Below are 20,701 nucleotides of genomic sequence, written 5' to 3' on the forward strand. Positions count from 1 at the left end.
AGTGAAGCCATTCCACTGGGCATGGCCTGCATAGCGCTACCAGTCCCCTGGTGGTAGTGAGAGGTCCTCTGCTTTGACCCTCCACCCCCCCCCCCAGTCACACCTGGCTGGTGGGGAGAAAAGCACGGGAATGGGCCTCCCAGGCATGCTCTTGGGGCAGCAAAGTGATGTTATGCCGCCTAGAGAGTGCTCCCACGCTTCTCAGTGGGCCCATTTGGGCACCAAATGGGCTGAATTGGGCCCTTTGGAGGCCCAAATTGGCCCGCTGTGAAGCACGTGCACACTCCTGCGCCTGCACAATGACGTTGCCCAGAAGTGACATCACCGAAAGTGACATCATTGTGCAGGTGCAGGAGCACTTCATGCACGCTCTAGTGACTCGAAGAAGGTGAGTGCCTCCGGTCAGAAGTGAAAGGAGACCTGGCAGCCCTAGACCCGCATGACGCCCTGCTCCAGGCATCTGGGTGGAAAAAAGCAAAGACACGGCTACTGGAAGTTCCCTTGTTACTGCTGGGCCAAAGCTTTGGTTTTGGGTGTCTCTCCCCTACTCCATACACATCCTATGTTGCTGTCAAGAACAAGCAACTGCCCTGCCCTGCTCTTCTCAGGGTGTTGCTCTAGTGCCAGGTGTGCAGAGTGGTGGTCTTGAGAGCTTTCCAAGTTGACATTCTTTGGTGTTTAAAAACTCTCTCTTTGTCCGGCAAAGAATGGCGTTCCCAGGAGCTGCTTCCTTCCTCAGCCTTTACAGTGTGGGGGTGGGGAGGGGTGAAAGGAAGAAAACAAATGGGTCTGCTTCTTGACTGTGAATTTTTAATCTGCTTTTTATTTCAGCCAGGAACAATTTTTCCATTTTGGGCAAAGCAGGCTCTTCTCCTGGTTTGCTTCTTCAGGAGCTCAGTGAAATGCATGGTATTGGCATTCCTCTCCCAATGATTTTTCAACTGGTTTTAAGAATAACAGCAAGAAGTGGCAGGCTGCAAGATTTGACTGGGTCCCTGAAACAGAATGGGGGTGGTGGCAGTTTGGTGGAATGGTTAAGAGTGGCAGGATTCTAATCTGGAGAACAGGGGTTGATTCCTCACTCCTCCGCTTGAAGCCAGCTGGATGGGTCAGTCGCAGCTCTCTTAGAGCTCTCTCAGCCCCACCCACCACACAGGGTGTTTGTTGTGAGGATAATAACAACACACTTTGTAAACCGCTCTGAGTGGGCATTACGTTGTCCTGAAGGGCGGTATATAAATCGAATGTTGTTGTTGTTGTTGTTACAGTTGCACTTTGAGCTAGCCTGGTATCCTGCACCTTTTTTCATATGGAGATCAAGATGGGTAGCCATGTTAGTCTGTGTGTAGCAGGAGAAAAGAGCGAGAGTCTAGTAGCACCTATAAGACTAACAGCCATATAGGTGCTAGCAGACTCTTGCTTTTTTCATATGCTATGTTATTGGGTACTGTCTGCTGATGCAGATATGCACCTACTAGGGCAGAGTTTGGGAAGCAGGGGGAGCTCAGTGAGATATAACACCACAGAGTCCACCCTCCAAAGCAGCCATTTTTTCCAGGGGAACTTATGTCTGTTGTCTGGAGATCCGTTGCAATTTTGGTAAATCTCCAGGCTCCTCCAGGAGTTTGGCAAACCTGGCAACAAGTCCAATTGCAAGTGTTGTGTGTGGTTTCTTAAAATAAAAACTCCTTTTTCCTACTTGCCAGATAATGCAAAAGCGAGACCAAAACATGGTGCTTCTTTCCCGGGTGCCAAACTCACTCCCTGTTTCTAGCACCGCCACTATCTGGCAAACACAAACAGAATGACGAGGGGGTTTCAGTGCCTTCAGTCTGGTTCGGAGTAGGAAGCAAAGGACTGGCTCTGCTCCTACTGAGTTTTCCAAGGCTTGAGGTTGACTTGGGGAACTGGGCTTAGCCGTGGTTTGGCTGGTGGGAACATGGGGGAAGGCTTCTCTGGCTGCTCCCCTGCTCCAGGTTTGGAACTCCTTCCCACAGGGGTTAGGAATGGCTGCTTCCCTAAATGTCTTCCATACGCGTTTAAAGGCTGGTCTTTTGAGAGGCAGAGCCACAAAGAGTAGTGTGGCACAGTAGGTAAGCCCCTGCCCCCCCAAAGACCAGTGGTTTGATTCCATAGAAAGGACTCCCCTGTGTCCCCCCCAGCCCAGGCCTGGCTTGCAACGCAGCTGGGAACAGGGACCCTTGGCAGCCCCACCCTCACTTGGCATAAAGATTGCCCTGTGTGCGTGCGCGTGCGTGCGTGTGCACGAGCGCTTATCCCTCCCTCCTACACACACAGAAATAGGTTTCCTCTCGCTTGGTTCAGCTTCAGTGGCTTGGCTCTTTCAGAAGTGGCGCCCCAGCGTGCAGCCAAATGGATCCCCGTCGCCGTTCCTGCATTTTTAGGCTAATGGAGATTGATTGGATTACCTTTGCCTCTTTGGCTCAGAGTAAATGCCACCTTCCAAAATATCCGGAAATTCGTATGAGGAAGGGTAAACAACCTGCTGCCTGGGCCTTGAGTGCCAGGCCATGAATGAGCAGCCGAGGCCAAAGAGCACACGGTCCTGGGGAGCGCCGATTAGTCCAGTGGCCCGGTGAAAGCCTCTTCCTGCCCTGACTCCAGTGTTCTTGTTCAGTTCACAGGAATAATTCCAGGCTGTTTATTCCGCTGGGTTGGAATGTCCTTTCCCCTCCACCTCCACCGTTTGGACCAGCCATTCAAACGAAGGAAAGAAGTGTGTGGGATTGTTCCTGAACTCTGCCTGTCCTAATTGTTTCAACATTTCCAGCTTGAAATGAGCATCCAAAGAATCTTGCTCACGGAGTCCAGCACAGAGGGGGCCTCAACGGAGAGGAAAGAATTTCATACTTTCCACTGCAGCTGCCCCAATTAATACTGAAATAAATGTATGTTGGTAAATTAATGTCATATTTAAAATTATTGCATGAATGAAAAAGGATGCTGGAAAATCCTCTTAATCCTTTTAATCCTTTTTTATTTCTTTGTGTAAGAAACCATTAGAGGTGGCCAGTCGACAGACTATTGTCTTTTCATTTTCTTTATACCATCATTCATGAATTGTCATCACCCCCCTTCCAATTTCCGGTGTCTCTAGAATCCATAAAATGCACAGCTCTCCAGTTGGTAAAACTGCCCCAGCTCCATTTTCTATGATGGGAAGGCTGAGGTCTTGGAGGGCACTGCTGTCCCTGGCTGGCTCACTTCAGAGTCTGGGGGATATACTGCACCCATCAGCACTGCTGGAGGAGCAAGTCAGTGTAGCTGTGAAAGATGCTTTCTTCCGACTTCACCCGTTCCAGAGGACAGCATCCTGCCTTGGCCCAGCTCAGGGGGCCACATGAATCCACGATGTGAAGAATTCGACTGGTTAGCCTCTACTGTACCTCCGACTGGCCTCCAACAGTCTGGAAACTCTTACTACTGTCCCAAGCCTCCCCTCGATTATGTCATTCCTTCCCCTCACTCCCATGGAGGTAACAAAAACTAACTGGGAGCTTTTAAACAGCCCCTAAGCAGCCCCAGGTGTCTGCCCAGCGACGTCACCCTTTGCAGTTCCAAGTATTGGCGTCTCTTTAGGCACTGCTGTCAACCAATCTGAAAGAGTATCTCTTGCTAGATGGATTTCTACATTTAGCACTGTATCTTTTTATTTGTTTATTAAACTGCTTTATATTTTCAGTGCCTGAAGCTTAATCTCTATAACCCACACCTATTCAGTCTTGCTTCTCAAAGAGCAGTAAAGGGGAAGGGCAGCAAGTGAGCTCTTCCCTCCTAAGGATTGGAAGTGCAACAGATCACGCTCAAGTTCGCTCCGAATTAGAGGGAGGAACAGCAACTAGGTGGAGCCTTTAATTGGCAATGTGAATAGAAAGAAGATACTGGCCGTTTTCATACTGCTTACTGGACACGGAACATCGCGCTGAGCTCCCGGAATGACAGCGTCTTCCTGGTGTGATTTTGCGCGAGAACTATTGTGAAATCGCGCCAGGAAGATGCTGTCATTCTGGGAGCTCGACGCAATGTTCTGTGGCCAGTAAGCAGTGTGAAAATGGCCACTGTTTCAGATTTGTTGGTGGCAGTAGTTACTACCCAGAAAGAAGTTGGCAAGAGTATAGGGTGTCATAGCCAGGCCCAGGAAGGCCATTTTGTTAAATTTGAACTTCTGGCTTTGCATGTCCATTCCTTCACTGAATCTATTGAGGAAAGGTATACACCTAAGCCAGCTGTTTATTGAATGCACAGCCCTGGGGTATGGGGAGGGGGCTCCCTTGTTGCTGGGCAGCTGTAAGGATGCCAAGTAACTCTCAAAGACTTCACTGCAAGCAGTAAAAGCACTTTATTGATAATCTAACAGTATCATGCACTTACTCTATCTTTGCCAGGAATAATGGTTACATGTAAACATCAAGCAGATATAGGTTTCCCAAAGCACCGGCACTTTCTAAACGCCTCCCCCCCCACTCCAGTCTAATGGTTCTCTAATTTCAGCAGGAAAGCATCTAAGCAGGGAAACAGCAGGCATGATGTATGGGGGTTTCCAAGGTCGTGTATGCTCCTTCCCAGGTGAAGAGACCCCTGGTGCAGTTGGGAGAATCACAAAGATAACAGCAGGAACAAACACCTCCCGTGCTTAGTTTCACATTGTGGGTTCACAAGAATAACATCTGCAGCTCAAGCAAAGAACAGCCTCAGTAGTAACCATAACCTAAGTGTCGGACTACCATCCTAACAGCAACGGAAGCCTAGCTGCTGTGCAGCACAGGGTATGTTGGCTGGGCTCAGCAGAATCCTGTGCAGGAAATTTGTAAAAAGCCTTAAATATATGAGACCGACCTATCATAAGGGAGCTCCCCGATCAGCTAAAGAAAAAAAAGTGGTGAAGCAGGAAAAAATATTTTATGTACTGCAATAAATAATGAAAAAAATGTATTCTATGCGGCCACAAATAAGCTAATAATAAGCTGATAAAATGTGGTGCTACAGAATCTAGGAAACAAGAAGAAACACACACAGTCTCTGCTACTTAACTAGACTTGAGTCCTCCCCAGAAGACCGTTCCACAGCAGACCTTGAGCTTATTCATTTAAAAAAAAATGTTTATATTGCACTTTATCTCCCAACCTAAAGGCACTAACAATACAATGGCCATTTTCACACTGCGTACCAGCCATGGAATACTGCACCAAGCTTCCGGAATGACAGTGTCTTCCCGGCCCGATTTCGTGCGAGAACAGTAGTTCTCGCATGAAATCGCGCCGAGAAGACGCTGTTGTTCCGGAAGCCTAGCACGATGTTCCATGGCCGGTAAGCAGTGTGAAAACAGCCATAATCAAACTGCAAGGACGTAAAATGCACAGATTTAAAATTGTATAGATTATAGCTGAAAGAATGCACAGAATTAAAAAGAATGCAGTCACATCTGCCCAAAGAGTTTACCCTCTACCAAATACTCCCTGGAATAAAACAATTTTGCATGACTTTCTGAATGGTTTGTTAAGAGAGTGACAAAAGTGACGACATCTTGCTCTTTTCTGCCCTATATTTGAAGGGGTTCATCAGAAGTGGAGAGTTCCTTTTTGGCCCCACCAGCCAGTGTGGTGCAGTGATCAGCGTGTCAGGATGTGGGAGGGGCAGATTCAGGATGTGGGAGGGGCAGATTCAAATCTTCCCTTTGCACTATAAGCTCACTGGGCCAGTCTCTGGCTAACCAACCTCACAGGGCTGTTCTGAGAATAAAACAGAGGAGAGAGAACAATGTTTGCTGCTTTGGGGACCCACTGGTGAGAAAAGTGGAATATAAATGAAGTCAATCTATCAAACTTCCTGCCAAAGGAGGATTTGACCAAGAAATGATTGCCTCGGGATCTTAAGAGTGTTTTTCACACAGGCCCTTCTGGTCCAGCGTACAGCGTAGTAATGGGTGAAGACAAACGAGATCACCCCTCCCCTCATTCTGTTTGAAAAGTCATTGTTTGGTACCACACGTGACATCTGCATGCTGATTCCCATCTACCCCCAAATCTAGGATGAAAACATGCTTTGCTTATCTCCAGGTAATGCAGTTTGTGGCTCAACTGGCTCAACTGAAAACTCAACCCAGGAAGGACTCTGCCCTGTTTTACCCAAAACACACATGGCACCCATAACTTGGATAATATTCTTCTTGGGGAATTCCTGAATATGGGACATCTGAAGCAATTTCTTAGGCTCTTGTTGTCAGTCTTTGGCAGGTAAAATCCACAAGTTCTCCAAGGGGTTAAAATGTATTTATTTATATCCCGCCTCTCTCACTGAGACACAAGGTGAATTATACAGTGTAAATGAATGAAATCAACAGCATAAGACATCTAATCAGCAAAGTAATAGAACTGAGATTATAGAAACCTGAAACAAAGCAAAGAGTATTAGACATGGTAAGTTAATGTCAAAAATGGTATTACATAAGTGTAAGAACAAAGCAGTGAGAGTAGGATAATACAAACGGCAAACAGCTAATACATACTATCCATAGTAGTGTTGTTCACAGTCCCATTCCTTTTATAAAAGGGCTTTCTAGAATAATTTTTTTATAATATTACCTTTATAGAAATGCCCTCCTGAACAATTCTGCTTTACATAGTTTGCAGAATGACAGATGCATGGGAGCTTCCTGACCACCTCAGGCAGGCCATGCCACAAGGTGGGGGGGTCACACAATAGAGAAGGCACACATATGGGCAGTTGTTGATATTGCATTTAAATGTAAAGTTCTGCATTTAGGTAGGAAAAATGAAAGGCACACTTATAGGATGGGGGAGATGTCTCTTGGCAGTAGTACATGTGAAAAGGACCTGGGGATCTTAATAGATCAGATGCCAAACATGAATCAGCAATGTGATGCTGTAGCTAAAAAGGCAAACATGATTTTAGGCTGTATCAACAGAAGTATAGTCAGCTGGAACGCAGTGGAATGGAGTTCCGGCACCTCTTGAAAATGATCACATTGCCGGTGGCCCCGCCCCCTGATCTCCCGACAGAGGGGAGTTTAGATTGCCCTCCGTGCTGTTGAGATCAGGGGGCGGGGCCACCAGCCATGTGACCATTTTTGCACAGGGCAATTTAAACTTTAAAAAACTCCCCCCTTGTTCCAGCTGACCCAAAGTGATGTCATTGGGCGGTCCTGAGTTCCACCACTTCTTTTCCCAGAAAAGAAGCCCTGAGTATAGTGTCCAGATCACACAGTGCTCTGGTTAGACCTCATTTGGAACACTGTGTGCAGTTCTGGTCACCACAGTTTAAGAAGGATGTTGACAAGTTGGAACATGTCCCACGGAGGGCAACAAAAATGGTGAGATGCTTGGAGACCAAGTCCTGTGAGGAAAGAGCTGGGTATATTTAGGCTGGAGAGGAGGTGACTTGAGAGGTGATAGGATAGCCCTCTTCAAGTATTTGAAGGGCTGTCACACAGAGGATGAAGCGGAGTTGTTTTCTGTTGCCCCAGAGGGTTGGACCAGAAACCATGGGTTAAATGAAAGCAAAAGAGTTTTCAGCTAAACAGTAGGAAGAGCTTCCTGACACAGCAGTTCCTGGGGGACGGGGAGTGTGTTCTCCTTCCTTAGAGGTATTCAAGAAGAGGCTAGATGGTCCTCTGCCAGATATGATGATTCTATGACTTAATATAAATGCAAACAGACCAAGAGAGGGAGTGCATGAAGGGAGCAGCTGGTGCTTGGCTCTCGTGGCCTTTTCTTATGTGCACAGGGTAATGCCGATTGCCACATTGAGGTCAGGAAGGAACGTTCCTCCAGGTCAGATTGGCCAGGGATCCTGTAGGTTTTTTGCCTTCCTCTGGGCATAGAGCAGCAGTCACTGAGGGACTGGGGGGGGGGTAGCTGTGAATTTCCTGCTTTGTGCAGGGGGCTGGACTAGATGACCCTTGGGGGTACCTTCCAGCTCTATGTTTCTAAAGCTGCTGAACCTCCGCAGGAAGCCAATCTTATGATGGACAAACCTGGCCAGCACTTTCTGAGTTGCCTAACCTAGTGAGACCAGTTCCATGCCGGACCACAGAGTGATTTAGACCCATAGAGTATGCAGTCCTTATAATATGCACACGTGACAGCTTCCAAATTCCTGTCAGGGGAATGTGGAAGCTATCAGGTCTGCGAAGCCTACAAGCCATCCAAATGCAGGGTGAGTAGGTAAATCTCACCTCATTTCCTTCAAAGGTCCCAGGTTAGACCACTTTCCGCAGCAGCGTTAGTAGCTGCTAATTAAATGTTTCCATTCTTTGCAACCCAACTAACTGTAAATTAATCAGCTTTAATGAAGCTGCCCCTGCCAAAATCTTTAAGGCCTTGGCTGTTTTTTCCCCTCAATGACTGTGAAAGAAGAACCTTTTCAAAACTGTATTCCCAAGTCCCGCTCTTGTGCATTTGGAATTGCATGATGTGAAGCTCATTTGGGTTAACCGGACATCAGAAACTGAATTGTTTCAACTTGAATCTGTTAGTTGGACAGATGTGAAGGCCTGAGAAAAGCAAGGAAAAACAAGGGGGAAAGATTGCCGAGTCCTTATTTCAGTTTTTCCAGTAGAAACAAAATGGTAATTTCGGGGAGCTCTGAAAAAAAAGATCCAGAGCAGTTAGCCGTGTTAGTCTGTAGTAGCAAAATAGAAGAGTCCAGTAGCACCTTTAAGACTAACCTTATTGTAGCATAAGTTTTTGAGAACCACATCTCTCTTTGTCAGATGCATCGTTGGATGCATCTGACAAAGAGAGTTATGGTTCTCGAAAGCTTATGCTACAATAAAGTTGCATCTGATGAAGAGAGCTGTGGTTCTCAAAAGCTTATGCTACAATAAAGTTGGTTAGTCTTAAAGGTCCTACTGGACTCTTTACTATTCTGGGGTGGAAAACACAAACCTCGTAATATTTTCTTTCTTGGACTTAGTGAAATCTTTGTAAAGACCAGGATTTACACAAACTATGTAGTCTGAAGATTTTTATGTAAGACTATCACATTAGAGAATGATAACGCCTACCGCATCTCAACTGCAAGGCCCAGCCAAGCTTAGCTCAAGGAGCCGTCCGCCACCTAGAAATCCCCTCACGGCATTAGATCCTGCAAGGACCACCTCTCCTGCTTCACTTTTGCACAGCACCTCCACTCCTCTGAGCAAAGCCTCTTGAAGGCACCACCCTGCAAACAAGCAAAATGGGGAACTGCCCATTCACGAGCATAATGTGAGGCTTCCACATCATGGAGTGGTCTCTTCGAGGCTATAAGGAAGGCTCCCACACGGCTACCATTTTACAAAGTGTACAAAATAGTATTATTCAGGAGTGCATTCTTGTTGAGGGAGCAAAGCTATCATGAAAGAGAACCGAAACATTGTTATGCTCATAGCCTCCCCCAAATTTGCAATGGAAGCCCTGGCTGTTTCTGACAGGCATCACTCATTGGAAAATATAGCTAATAGTATCAATGTTTGCTTCTAGCTTCAGGAAGTTGATTGGCACTGCAGTGGGGTTACCAGTCGCCTGGTGAGGGCGGGGCAACCCTCACTCCCAGCCTTCACCCTCCACTTCTCAACTGGCCAGCAGCAGGAAAAGGTGCAGGGAAGGGGCCCCGGAGATCCGCAGAGCGCTCCTATGCACTTGGGAGCACTTCCTTGTCATGTGTGCACAAGGTGAGTACCCCCAATGCACACACACACCCCACACATGGTCCTCCGTTTGGACTCTGGGGGACCTGGCAACCCTCCGCATAGGGTTTCCAGATGCCCACTGATGGCAAACAAACTTTCGGGGGTTTGCCACTTTGCCCGCTGACCCGTCAGTGGTCGGCGAGAGGTGGCAAGCTCCCGGCAGTTGGCAGGGCGCACCCCTAGACGGTGTGGTGTGCTCCCGTGTGCTGCAACAGCCTGATTTGGGCCTGAATTGGCCTAGATTGGGCCCAAATCAGGGACTGCAGCAGTGCTCTTGGGCTCCACAGTGGTCTGATCCGGGCCCAGTCTGGCACTCCACAGAGTGTGGGAGCCCTCTCAGGGTGGCACAGGCCCTGCACGATGACGTCACTTCCTGGAAGTGACGTTATCGCGCAGGCCAGGAGCACGCGCATGTGAAGACGCCACAATGGTAAGTGCCAGACTTCCCACCTTCCACCCAGGGGGCAGGGGGACGTGGCAACCCTACCTACGCAGTGCCTCAAATGATGGGAATTGGAGCATCATTGCCCACTTTATTGCCAGTACCCTGAACTGACCTTAAGCAATGTACTCTGTGCCAGTGGTAACTCATTCAAAAATAAAGATCGGTGCAATGAAATGGGAAGCTCTCGTAGGCCCAAGGAAGAGGGGAGGAGCCAGAAGTCCTAATACCGGAGCAGAGAGGAAACAGCAACCATGTGGCAAAGGAACCCAGCAGGGAAAGTGGTTCTGTATATGTTGCAATACATATTTATTTTAAAAAGCCATGGAGGCTGTGGAGTCAATCCAACATGGTGTTGAAAGCCAGAACCACTTCTTAGAGACTCTGTTGTGGCAGAAGGGCAATTCTGAGTTGTCAGTCAAAGAAAAAGGAAAACGAGGCCTAGCATGGCAAAGTTTTCTTCACCAGAGATAGGCTTTCCAGTTGCCCGCCAATGGTGGGTAATCTCGCAGTTGTTTACCCCATAGTGATAAACCTCCCAGAGATTACCCACCACTGGCAGGCAACCTGGGAAAACGCGCACCGGGCGCACTCCCAATGGGGCACGACAATGTCACTTTTAGAACCGATGTCGTCACACTGGCCGTGGCAGTTGATTCTGAGCTACGCTGGAGCCAATTCTGGCCTCAAACGGGCTGAATTTGTCCTGTGCAAAGTACAAGAGCACACCCATGAGCAGCATGATGACATCACTTCCTGGAAGTGATGTCATCATGCAAGCACTGGAAGTGCATCCGTGTGAACAATCAACAAGGCATGAGATAAGTGCCAGGTCCATCTCCCTCTCACTAGGAAGATATAGGGACCTGGCAACCCTAACCAGAGGCATTTGACTCTCGTAGGCTTTCATTCTGGCCTTACTGGAAACAGCATTTCTCCAGACAGAATCACTACAAAACTGAATGTAGAAGAGGAGAGACTATCCAGGTACTTTTTTTACCCAGGGCTTTTTTTCAGCTGGAACGCAGTGGAACGGAGTTCTGGAACCTCTTGAAAATGGTCACATGGCTGGTGGCCCCGCCCCCTGATCTCCAGGCAGAGGGGAGTTGAGATTGCCCTCTGTCTGGAGATCAGGGGGCGGGGCCACCAGCCATGTGACCATTTTCTCTGTGGGCATCCCACCACCTCTTTTCCCAGAAAAAAAGCCCCGAGTATACCGTTCCCAGGTCCTCATCAGTGACAACCTCCTAGTGGTTTACCTTGCTGGTCACTGGTGCCTGGCGGAAGGTTTCGGATCACCTCGTGATCACCCACCCCCAAAACACTCACGGAGTGCGTGCTCACAGAAGACCTGAGGGCCTCACTTTTGGAAGTGACACTGTTGCACCAGCTGCAGGAGTGCTCCCACACTTTGTTTGGGGATGATTCTCAAAGAATCAGCCCTGCGCAGAGCAAGCGAGAGCTCCTGTAGCTGGCGTGACCTCATCACGTTGACGCCAATAGCACACACGCTTTGCGTGTGCATGAGGAACAAACCCCTGGTACGTACTGGGTCCCCCCTCTTGCTTGGGAGGGTAGCGGGACTGAGAATCCTGGTCCCTAATTTATTCCATGGGTCCACTGGCAGAGCAGATGTTCCGCTCCTTTATATTTGCTGCTGAAGGGACAAGAATCAGTATCTCCCTGTCTTGGGGAAATATGATGACTATTTTGTGCCTAAGAAGAACCTCATCCATGAAATGGCCTGCTCTCACCAGCGAAACCAGAAAACACGGGGATCTGCTGAGGCCTACGTAAGATGGCAGCGTGAGAAAGAAAGTTCCTGTGAGTTTGGAGGTCACAAAAATGAAACTATTGGGGGAAAACAGGAAGAAAACTGACATATTGGAAATGTGGGAGAGTTTGCGGATACCATGGATGGCCAAAAAGATGAGTACTAGATCCAATCAAGTCTGAATTCTCCCTGGAAGCTAAAAAGATGAAACTGAGGCTATTGTGCTGTGGTAACATCATGGAAAGACCAGATTCACTGGAAAAGACAGTAATGTTAGGAAAAGTGGAAGGTAGCTGAAAAAAGGAAGACCCAAAATGAGATGGTCTGACTCAATAAAGGAAGCCATGGCTTCCAGTTTGGAAGTTTTGAGCAAGGCTGTTAACGATAGGAAGTTTTGGAGGTCATTAATTCATAGGGCACCCATAAGTTAGAAGTGACTTGATGACATGTAATACACACGCACACAATCAAGCTGATTACATTTTGCACTTGTACCTCTGCATTTTGACTCCAACTGGCCCTTCTTTGTAACACCCCTTCCCACATTCTGAGCTGGATATAAAAGCTGACGGATCTTCATTCTCATTTGTAGCTGATGAAGTGAGCTTTGACTCAGGAAGGAATGCTTATACCCTGGAAAATTGTGGTTGTTCTGTGAGGTGCTCCTGGACGTGAATTTTTTAGGTGGGTAGCCCTGTTGGTCTGGAGTAGAACAGGAGGATTTGAGTCCAGTGGCACCTTAGAAACCAACACGATTTTCAGAGTGTAAACTTTTGAGAGTCAGAGCTCCCTTATTTAGACATGAGTAGGAAGGAGATCCCTAAGCCCCTATATCCCAACCAAAGGTGGACGAGGTATTATAAGGGAGGTACGAAGTAGCTTGATTTGGGCAGAAATTAGCATCTGTAGTAAGAATCCGAAGACTCTGTTCAGCCTGGAGGATCCATTGTTCTGAATTTGTGAATAAACTTGGACTTGAATTTTGTTCTACTACTACAGACTTACCCATCTCAAACCAAGACCCTGATTAGAAATCATAAGGTAAAATAACTTCTTTCTCAATGGTGGAAATTTATAGCCTTGGTTTTGAGAGTCCCCCCTCCCCTCCATTCAGCTCTTCCATGAGAGATTACTTTCTAGCCATTTGGCTCTTAGCAGTCTCACTCTCTGTCCCTTTTGGGTGGGACATTCTAGCAAGGTGTGAGATGGTAAACCACTGACTTAGCCTTTAACACATGCTCTGTGCTTGGAGCGAGATGGCTTGTCTTCTTCCTGCCAGCTCCGAGTTTGCAGCTGGCATTAGTTGTGATTGACACACCACATCACTTTCTATCAGCCATGTCTCAGTTATGCAAGCCAGGTGAATTCTTTTCTTCTTCATTTGAGTAACTTTCTTCTCTTCTCCATGTAAGCCAGGTCAGTTTCCTCTTCCGGTAACATCCCATCGATGTGTGTTGTTTTGAGCCTCACTGATCTAGTATTGCACAGAATTAGCATAGCTGTCGGGAAAATAAGGGCCCTCGTATAGTCAGTTCTTGGGATGCTATGGAAGTTAGGCAGTGTGCAACCTTTGCAAAAAAACCTGGCCATCTATTAAGGACCCTCCCCTCAATACATTCCACTGTCCACAAGGAAGTCATACAACAGTCTCGGGGCACAATCATGACGGGCTGAGGTCAGCATGGTCCAAGGGATACATAACTGGTGCAGCTTTCTATCTCCAGTAGGGGAGAACCTTCTTCCCCTTGATGCACACAGCCCATGGAAGAGTCCTTTGGCTCATGCCTCTGGTGAAAGCTTCCCTTTACATGCAGAGCCCAGGCCTACCCCTGAATGAGAAGCGCCTTTCGAAAGCATCATGTTCCCAGATCAAAGCAGATCAATGGTTTGTGGAATTAATGACTATTCGTCAGGATGGGTAAATGCAACCTCCATGCTCCAGGGTAGAGCATCTCTGAATACAAGTTGTGGACCAGGGCAAGAGGAGACAACTTTGGGCTTTGTGTCCCTGCTTGAAAGCACACAGCTGTGAGAAACCATGTGCAGAACAAGATGGACCGTTCTGGGTCTGATCCAGCAGCACTCTTCTGCTCTTAAGAAACCAAGAGCTGCCCAAGGAAGGTAGAAGGGCAGTCAGGGCAGAGGGGAGGGGGAGCCCATCAGACCCCCCCCCCCCAAAGCCCAAGGAGCTGGTTGCTGGGGAGCAGCTTCCAAGCCAAAGGGTGGGGTTGCGAAAATTGAGGGGATGTGGGGAGGGGCATGGCATCTCCTTGAATTCTCGGGCCTGGTGGGTGTTTTAACTGGGTCGGGTACAGCTGCATCAGATCTGGATGGTTTCCTTTCCTCTTTATAGGGAGGGTAACAGCGGTAAAGGGACACATTAAACACCAGGCAAAACCTGCCAGATGGTCCCCAATCTTTAGACGATCAGCCCAGAACCCAGAAAGGATGAACCTAATGCATTTTCAATGCTTGCAAGGGCCAGACTCACACAGGATTGCAAAATGGGGCGGGGGCCCCCCAGCAGGCTCATCACCATTTGTTTTTATTTTACTAGCAAAGAGTCCAGTAGCACCTTGAAGACTAACCAACTTTATTGTAGCATAAGCTTTCGAGAGCCACGGCTCTCTTCATCCGATGTATCGATGCATCTGATGGAGAGCTGTGGCTCTTGAAAGCTTATGCTACAATAAAGTTGGTTAGCTTTAAAGGTGCTACTGGACTCTTTGCTATTTTGCTACTGCAGACTAACACGGCTAACTCCTCTGGATTTTTATTTTACTGTATCTGTGAGAACGTGAACTCCGAAAGCACCCCTTTTCACCCCTTGCAAGAGCCTTGCAAATGGGCCAGAGGCTTGCAAGCGTTTAACATTCTGGGAAGTTTTCTGAATTTGGCTGCAATTGGAAGGGGGCTCCATGGCACAGCCCCCCCTTAGCTTGGACTCAAGGCCTGGTGTGCCCAAGGAACGGGCAGCAAGCAAGGCCCAAGGCCCTGGAGAGGCAGTGGATCACCGGTGAGCTGACTCTGCATATGGCCTGCCAAGGCTCTCGTATGCTGAGTGCTGTTGAGCCCAGGGCCCTGAGCCTTTCTTGGGTGCCCCAAGGATGAGTATCACCCCCCCCCCCAGGATGGCAGTTGGAAGCCTTTGGACTGGGTCCACTTGTGGCCAAGCTAGAGGTTTGCCCTTCAGCCCTCTCTTGTGCCAAAGAACAGGACTTTTTGTCTCCTCACTGCAGGATTCCAGAGCTGGGCAGTGAAGGCATCTGCAGAAGTGACAGAGAGCGTGTATGTTGCCTAGTGGTTAGAACGCCAGGCTAAGATTTGGGCCCCATATTCAAACCCGACCTTGGTGCAAAGCTTGCCAGGTGATCTCGGACTGGTCGTTCTCGCTTGGCCTGCCCTGGCCTCTCACAGGTTCTTGTGGGGAGAGGAGAGCCGCCTCTGCCCCAATTCCAGCGGAGGTCCCCGTCCTTGCCGCGCTGGGAGCCTCCTCGGCCCAGGGCAGTGTACCTCAGGCGCCGCCGGGGTCTGCGGGGCCCCTCCCAGGAGGAAGCGAGCGCAGCCGGGGCCGGAGGGCGCCCCGCGGCGAGCCCAGCGCCCGAGAGGAGGCTCGCCTTGGCCGAGGCACCAGGCGGGGCGGGGCGAGTCCCCTGCGGGGGTCGCCGCCCAGCCCCGCTGCCTCGGGCCTGCGCGCCGCCGCCGCCCCCGAACAAAGGAGGGGCGGGCAGGGAGCCCGTCCGGAGCAGCCGCCGCCGCCGCCGCCGGAGCGCCCAGGCAGCCAGCCGGCCGGAGGGAGGGAGCGAGGGAGCCGGCCTCGCCTCTCGCCTGCGCCACGGAGACAAAGGCGCCGCGCCAGCCATGCCCGGCCGCCGCGCCTGGTGGCTCCTCCTGCCCACCCTGGGCAGCCTCCTCGCCGGGAGCGGCGGCCTCCGCCTCGGCCTCGGCCGGTGAGTAGCGCGCGGCGCGGCCGGAGCAGGTGCCGGGCCTCTGCCGGAGCAGCCGAGCGAGCGAGCGAGCGAGCGCGGCGCCCGCAGCCCTGGGCTCCCTCGGCGCGGCACGTGGGGCGGGCGGGCGGACGGCAGAGCCCCGGCCGGAGTTGCTCGCGCCGGTCCCGAGCCTGGGCGGGCCCCGAGAGCGGCGCGGAAGGGCGGCTGCCCGACGGCGAGCGCGGCTAGCGGCCGCGCGCCACGCTCCCCGCCTGTCGCTTTGTATTCGCCGTCGTCCCGCGGGCAAGGAGGCGCCTTTGCTGAACTCGCAGGCGGCTTCCGCGCTCCGGCTCGGCTGCTGCCGGGAAGCCGCCCCGGAGCCCCCGGGCGCTGCTGTGCGCTTCCCAGATGTTTCCCATCTCGCCCCAGATGTTTCGCAGAGTTGGCAGCGAATCCAGGCGGGCCCGCTCATGGGCGTGAAAGTTGGGCTCTTCCAGGTCTCACCCAGGGTAGCCAGCCCCACACACTTTAGAAGTATGGCGCTTGTCATATCATTGTAGCTGACAGGTTCTTTGAATTCCCTGCAGCTACATGCCTTTTCACTTATATCTCTATAATGAAAAGGGCTAGGGGCAGACTTTTAAAAAAAATGAAAGCTGGGAATTCTGAAAACCTGATACATTACTAGAACATTATAACGATCTGATCTGTCCATTGCCTATTTAAAACAAAGATTTTAAAGCCCCCTGTGATGGGGGGGGAAGCTTGCCAATGGGGAACAAGCAGGGAGAATATGGGGGAACCTGATATGGAAGACCCATCATCACTGTGCCATATTGGCAGCTGTAGCAGCAAAAGAGAAACCCCACAAAGGTGTCCCTATGTGGCAAACACTTCCATAATCAAGAAAAAACTCTTTAAAAACTCTTCAGAAAGAAGCCTCTTTCTTTCCAGACGCACCATCAAGAAAAGGGGGGGTCCTCTTATATTGTGTGCAAGTTACAAGTAGTAACAACAACAACAACTGTGCTTATATACCGCTCTTCTAGAGAGATTAGTGCCTCATCCAGAGCGGTGAACAACTTCTTGTTGTTATTATTCCCACAGTACAGCTGGGGAGCTGAGAGGAGTGGCTTACCCAAGGCCACCTACTGAGCTCATGGCAGTAGTGGGAGTCAAACTAGCAGAGTGCTGATTTGCAGCCAGACCACTTCACCCCTGTGATACAGCAGCTCTCTACAGTAATAAAAACGCTTAGTGTATAACATTTCTTTAAGAGGGGCAGTCTTAAATTCAGAGTTGTCTTTCAGGAAAGTACAATATTGTTAAATTGTTCAGCTGGGGTGAATAACACGATGCTAAAGACTGTTGAGGGATACTTAAAGCCTAACAAGACGTTCCAAACCACACAGGATTGCCGTAGGGGCTTGCAGCTGTACTGTAGCTGTTAGTTCTTGGTGACAACTTGTGAGTCAACTTGCAGCAGCCCCAGTTCAGATTAGGATTGCTGTGTGAGAGAACGAGGAATTCCTGTCTTCTCCACTGTGCAATTTTTGATAGCTGAAATGGCCCAGGCGGCTCAAGGGGAGGCATTATTTTCCCTGTGGGGACTCAGCACACATTCTGCGCTGGTTCCCAAAGAAGCAATAACACTCCCCCAGTAAGCCTCTAGGCTGTTTCAGCCACCAAAACCAGCACAGGGGAGAAGGCAGGAATTCCTCCTTCTCTCACATGGCAGTCCCAGGCCAAGCCATGCCCTGCTGTGTGTTTATTCATGAGTTGCCACCAGGAACGAGCAGCTACATTACAGCTGCAAACTCATGCAGTTTGCAAGGACTGGTTCAGCTCTTAATCTACGTTGTGATCTTGAGGTGCATATGGTATAACCTGGCACCATACTTACTGTGTTTTGGAACCCAGAATTTTTTGTGGTTATCTACATGGCAATTTACAATATGCAGGAAATCGCATGGTGAGAGTAGAGAGTCTAGCTTCTGGAGAGAGGTGTGTTTTGAAGTGAATATTTCAAGATTTCTTTGCTGCCTCTGTCAGATTTTGGAGGGGCAAATGGTTCTTTCCTTGCACATGCAGAACCCGCCCCCATGAACCTCTCCCAGGATCCTTGTTCATGACCCTTTGGGCACCACGTCGTATCTGGATTATGCTTGCCAATCTTGGAGTGGGCATATTATCAGCATCTGCTCAAGAAACCTTGCTGATTCCTCTATAAATTGAGTGTCAGAGGGCTGGACATTTGGAGGACTTTGGTGCTAAATAGTTTTCACTAGCTGGGAATTCTGGCTTGCCTGGTTAATAGGGATCCACTGTCCTTCAAGCAGATCTTTCACTGCTTTCGCTTGTTTTCTGTTGTGTAGCCTGCTGACCGTGTGATATGCTGCACTGTTGAGCTACAGTGGGGTTCTATGCAAGGTCTCCTGTTTTTTCTGTTGCTTGCTAGAAGTTTCTGCAATCTATACCTGTCATGTTGACTTTCACTCTGTAATCCGCCTTGAGTCTCAGAGAGAAAGGCGGACTATAAATAACATACTGTGTAGCACAGCAGAGCATTTTGGAGATGATGTTCATGGCTCCATGCCAGTGAGCCAGAGTCTTTTCCTCCTCACTGCATACTTTTCTGCAGAGGGGACTTGGCCATAGCTATGCATGTTCTCCATTATGGGGCAATTAGCTCTAACTTGGAAAGTGCTTGTAAACTTCCGCTGCATTTGCAACGGTAATGAGAGCTACACAGAGAATCATTTCTATGTGAACGCAACCCTGGTAGAGAAACATCTGCCATTGTCTCCAGGCCCAATGCAGAGCAAGGAGTCTGCCTTCTAAAACCCTGCACTTTTGCTTTATTTTACAGAGAACTTAGCTGTGTTAGTCTGTAGTTGCAAAATAGTAAAAAGTCCAGTAGCACCTTTAAGACTAACCAACTTTATTGAGGCATAAGCTTTCGAGAACCACAGCTCTCTTTGTCAGATGCATCTGACAAAGAGAGCTGTGGTTCTCAAAATCTTATGCCTCAATAAAGTTGGTTAGTCTTAAAGGTGCTACTGGACTTTTTACTATTTTGTTTTATTTTAGACAATTTCAGATGCATAGAAGACCTACCAAAAAGCAGGATATAAATGTATTAAATATAAAGGTTGCCTGAGTTCATTGAGGCTACTTGAAAAGCAGTCAAGGGTTCAAGACAGATGCTTTTTGCAGGGGCAAGAACTTGAGACTCAAGAAGAGGTAGTTCTTTAACCCCCCATTGCGAAGGCTGTCTGCCAAGATTGTTCGATATGCCTCTAGCCTTTGTTGGTGCAGTTTAGAAGTGTGTGTGAAAAGAGAGATGTTTTCATTATCAGGACGGTTGGGAGAAATTTCTGCCCCTGGATTCCACCCTCCTGGCTGCACTGCAATGCAAGGCTCATGGGGTTGTGGTCAGCAATTGGCTGGTAGTCATCTGTAGCTCTTGTTCACCGCCCCGCAAGGCTTGAGGAATTCAGAAGAGTTCTTCAAGTGGATTCAGGGGTTGCTCTTCACTTGCCGGAGAGCAGAGAAGCATTGCTTTCTGAAATGCGCCTGGCTGAGGCGGCTGTTACTGCTGGCTGATCCCTTGCTTCTGATCTTCTTTCTGTTCCAGGGGCTATCTGGTGGTGGCACCTTCTGTTTTCCGGGCAGGTGTGGAGGAGGCTGTTAGTGTGACTATCTTTAACCCGGTCAAGGAAACGACAGTCCAGTTGCAGCTGACGGTCAAAGGAGAGATGGTGGCTTGGGCTCATGGCACAGTTCTGGGTAGGCTTCTTTAGCATTTGTGACGATGATGGGGTGGAAACAAGGGAGAGGTAAAGGAAGGTTTGCAAAATCTATCAAGACTGCAAATATTTCAAAATTTACCCTCTCTCTTTTTTATTCCGTGTGTGCAGACTTCTGGAGGCAGATTCTCTAACCAAAATGCAAATAACTTGGTAATTTGAGCTGGACGCTTGCTAGCATTTATAAATATACCGCCTATGAACAAGCATTGGTACACGAACTTGTAAACAAGCGAGATGTTGAATATCAATAACATTATTTGAACTGTCTTGCCAATTTTGTATCCCTTCCGAAATCATTCTGTTCAAAATTTAGGGTGAACCACCCAAAGCTATTATGAAGGCAACTGACATAGGCTAAGATCATGGTCCATTTGGCCCCATGGATTTAGCAGCTGGTCAATAACGGTAACAATAAAGTTAAGACATGAGAATGACTTCAATCAAGTGCCCGGCTCCGGAGGGATGCATTCCCCACAGCGGTGCAAGAGTTTAACTTAGGTTCCCAATGAATCACCACAAAACCGATTGCTTAGTCACTTGTTAAGGAATGTTAGGTATGCTTTCCTCTGTCTAGGTAACTCCAGAATGTCTTTCCCAGCTCTCAAGAACAAAATGTCGATAAACTGAAGTTACTTGTGAGAACCAAAATAGAAAGGTTTCGCTAATAATGAACATAAGTTCATATTTTAAAAGTGCATGCTGGGGACAAAATTCCACAGTCCTGAGAATTGTCCACAGTTAAAATTTTGACGTATCCTCCCCGCATTGAAACTGAAACTTGCCATTCCAGGCTGAATCATGCCATTCAGTTGTCTAAATGTTCTATTCTGGCTCCATTCCATGAGCAGTGATAAAGGTTTGAACAGTCTCTGCAAGAGTCCTAGAAAGAAACTGCAGTCTGTTCTTCTGCTTCTGGCCGCTGTGCAGCTTTTCCACCTCTCGTTTTCTCATACAGGAGTGAGTGGTGTGTGCAGTGTCCAGGGGGAGTGTGCAGATCTGTTGCTTCCATCCCAGCGTGTTGCCCTTCTGCTG

The 20,701-nt window shown here is 48.8% G+C and overlaps 1 protein-coding gene across 1 annotated transcript in view; it reads left to right on the forward strand.

Annotated features, from left to right (window-relative positions):
* Nucleotides 1-299: 299 nt before the first annotated feature.
* Nucleotides 300-20,701, forward strand: part of CPAMD8 (C3 and PZP like alpha-2-macroglobulin domain containing 8) — a 76,323-nt gene continuing 55,921 nt past the window's right edge. Inside the window, exons 1-4 of the mRNA XM_054979595.1 lie at nucleotides 300-388; nucleotides 11,818-11,947; nucleotides 15,346-15,878; nucleotides 19,495-19,646. Coding sequence (XP_054835570.1) covers nucleotides 300-388; nucleotides 11,818-11,947; nucleotides 15,346-15,878; nucleotides 19,495-19,646 — 904 coding nt within the window. The remainder of the gene's footprint in view (nucleotides 389-11,817; nucleotides 11,948-15,345; nucleotides 15,879-19,494; nucleotides 19,647-20,701) is intronic.

The sequence above is a fragment of the Eublepharis macularius genome, chromosome 5 (genome assembly GCF_028583425.1).
Source record: "Eublepharis macularius isolate TG4126 chromosome 5, MPM_Emac_v1.0, whole genome shotgun sequence".
Classification (NCBI taxonomy): Eukaryota; Metazoa; Chordata; class Lepidosauria; order Squamata; family Eublepharidae; genus Eublepharis; species Eublepharis macularius.